Consider the following 2446-nt stretch of genomic DNA (forward strand, 5'->3'; position numbering starts at 1 on the left):
ACTGAGACAAAAAATTAAAGAATAGTGAATAAGCAAAGTAGAATTTTCAAATGTTTTATTTGTAACTTTTCATGTTAAAAAAATATGCAAGAATTCACAAATAGTTTCATTTTTCATGAAGTTGAATTGAAAGAGTTTTTGTTTCACACTTCAAGATTTAAAGTCAGATCTTTTTTTTTTAATTCAGTATTAAATATCCAAAGTGAAACCTTTAGATCATTTTTTTCAGAATCTTTTTTTTTTGTCATTGTTAAATTTCTAAAGTGAAACCTTTAGAATATAGACATTTTGTTGTTTTCTATATATGTTTTAGAATATTTTGTCATTATTAAATTTCTAAAGTGAAACCCTTAGAGAATTAAGACAATTCTGGAAAGTGGGAAACATTTCCGCTGACTGCAACTGATGTCATGTTGCTCAGCAAAGAGGACATCCTTAAAAAGTCCCTTTCTAAGAAGGCCTCTCTCTCAGCACCGCTTCTTCTCCTGCTGCGCGTGCTTCAACGTGCGACATTTGCTCTGTGGAACCACAGGACGCAGAACTCGCTTCTCCTTCCTCTCCAAACCTCATCCGCACAAAGAATGAGGGTCGATGCGTCGCTCTTGTGGCATGCCCGACCTCATTCACATAAAGAATGAGAGTCATCTTGGCATGGACGGGACAAGAGGCGACGGTTCACGGGGGCCCCTCGGGCCGGCGCCGTGCTGCCTGGACGGGAATCCTCCTCAGGAGTATCCAGGGATGAGCAGAAACAGGGTCATCCTGTCCATCAGGATGAGTATTTCCAGATAAGAAGCTTTGCAGCATCTGAGCAAGTGAGGAGCGGGTCCCAGATCAGCGCTCGGGGAGGCTGATCTCAGGAACCCAGTCGTTCAGACGACGGCTCTCCTCACAGAACAGGTGCAGCTTCTCCAGAGCGGGGTCCTCCCAAGACCCGTCAGCCGGGTTCTGTTCAAACAGGAAGAGGAAAGTAGATTTAGTCGCACGTTTCTTTTCAGAAAGCACAAAAAAAAATCAGCCTTGAAATTCTTCACAGTGCTGCTACTGAGCTCTACATACCGTGATGAGGACGCAGTGCGCATCTTCAAACTGTTCCGCCTTGTCCCCAACAATCTCCACCAGACGCTGCATGTCGCTCACTCTGACGATGCTGATGTCGTTGTCGAAGCAGAAGGACTGGATGAGGGTGAAGTGGATCTGGAGGGCGATGTCACACTCAAACTCCTCATCCATGGCCAGGACGCAGAAAGACACACTGTCCGGGTCTCTGTAGGCAAACAAAAATCATCCTGTTAAGCGCTGCTGTTCAGTGTTTATTAACCCTAATGTTAAGAGAAGATGCTAAGGTCACATGAAGTTTACTTACTCAGTCATAATTTTGGCACTCTCATAGACTCCAACAGTGAGTCGCTCCTCGATCTGAGCACACAGCAGAGCTTCCTTCAGAGATTTTCCAGGAGACTGCATGGTTAGTTTGTATCTCACAGTTCAGCTGAAGCAGTGTCAGAAAGTCCAGAAAAGGCTGTTTGTGCTGCTTCCAGGAGATTGCCAACATTTATACTGCAGACCCGGCACGTGCTGACTCTCTCATTGGCTGATTGCAGCACAATGGTAACAAGAGGCCAGCAGCCCCCACCCCACCCTCAGGCACGCGTGCCCATAGAAAAGTCTTAGAAAGTTGGGGGCAGCTTCATTTGAAAGGATCAAATGTAGAAAGCCTGACCTTTAAGTGCTTATTTCAGCTTACAAGAATAATGAAACCACACAGCAAGACCAGACTGCTATTGTGAAAGTCCTCAAAGTTTTGCAAGATTAAGAAGCGACTGATAACGCCACTGAAATGCTTAAACGATGAAGCCAAAGGATATTTAAATCTAAAGTATTTCTCATTGCAACTGCATGCTTTCCAAATCATAATGTTGTGCTTTAGGGTTTTTTTTTTAATGCACCCAGTCATTTGCATTCATTTGCATGGAGTTAAATTTACCGGTGTTTGTGGCATCTCACCGAACATCAACAAAGTGTTTGTCAGGTGCATTTCAGACTTTTCAAATCTATCTGTTTCAGACTTGCATTAGATGTTGAACTTGTTTGTTTTCAAATGATGACATTATATTTTTCTGTATAAATAAATGTTTGATTTAATAAGCTAGTCAGATAAAGTCTTGTGTACACAAATGCTTCAGTAAACCTATTCAAGACTTGTAAGATATTTTCATGCTTTCACCACTTTTTGAAGTTTCTTAAAAGCTAAATATTTTATTCCTAACTGAAACCGCACCTGGTGTAAAAATGCAAAGATATAAAAATTTATGAAATATGCACAATGTATATTTGTAAATAGGCGAGAAATGTCCAAATTGTTACTAATGCTGTGGTCAGAACAGCTAAAACACTATTAGAACACCGTTGGAGAGGGCCCTTTTAAGACGTCGTAGAAAGTTTT

The 2446-nt window shown here is 41.7% G+C and overlaps 1 protein-coding gene across 1 annotated transcript; it reads right to left on the minus strand.

Moving 5' to 3' along the window:
• Positions 1 to 275: 275 nt before the first annotated feature.
• LOC134632212 (growth arrest and DNA damage-inducible protein GADD45 gamma-like) lies at positions 276 to 1712 on the minus strand. Its single transcript, XM_063480864.1, has 3 exons — positions 1367 to 1712; positions 1060 to 1267; positions 276 to 948 (listed from the first exon to the last, which is right to left on the minus strand). Exons 1-3 carry the CDS (start codon positions 1465 to 1467, stop codon positions 835 to 837), a joined length of 423 nt encoding a protein of 140 aa, XP_063336934.1. The 5' UTR covers positions 1468 to 1712; the 3' UTR covers positions 276 to 834.
• Between the last annotated feature and the right edge of the window lie 734 nt (positions 1713 to 2446).

Source organism: Pelmatolapia mariae, linkage group LG7 (genome assembly GCF_036321145.2).
Source record: "Pelmatolapia mariae isolate MD_Pm_ZW linkage group LG7, Pm_UMD_F_2, whole genome shotgun sequence".
In the NCBI taxonomy this organism is placed as follows: Eukaryota; Metazoa; Chordata; class Actinopteri; order Cichliformes; family Cichlidae; genus Pelmatolapia; species Pelmatolapia mariae.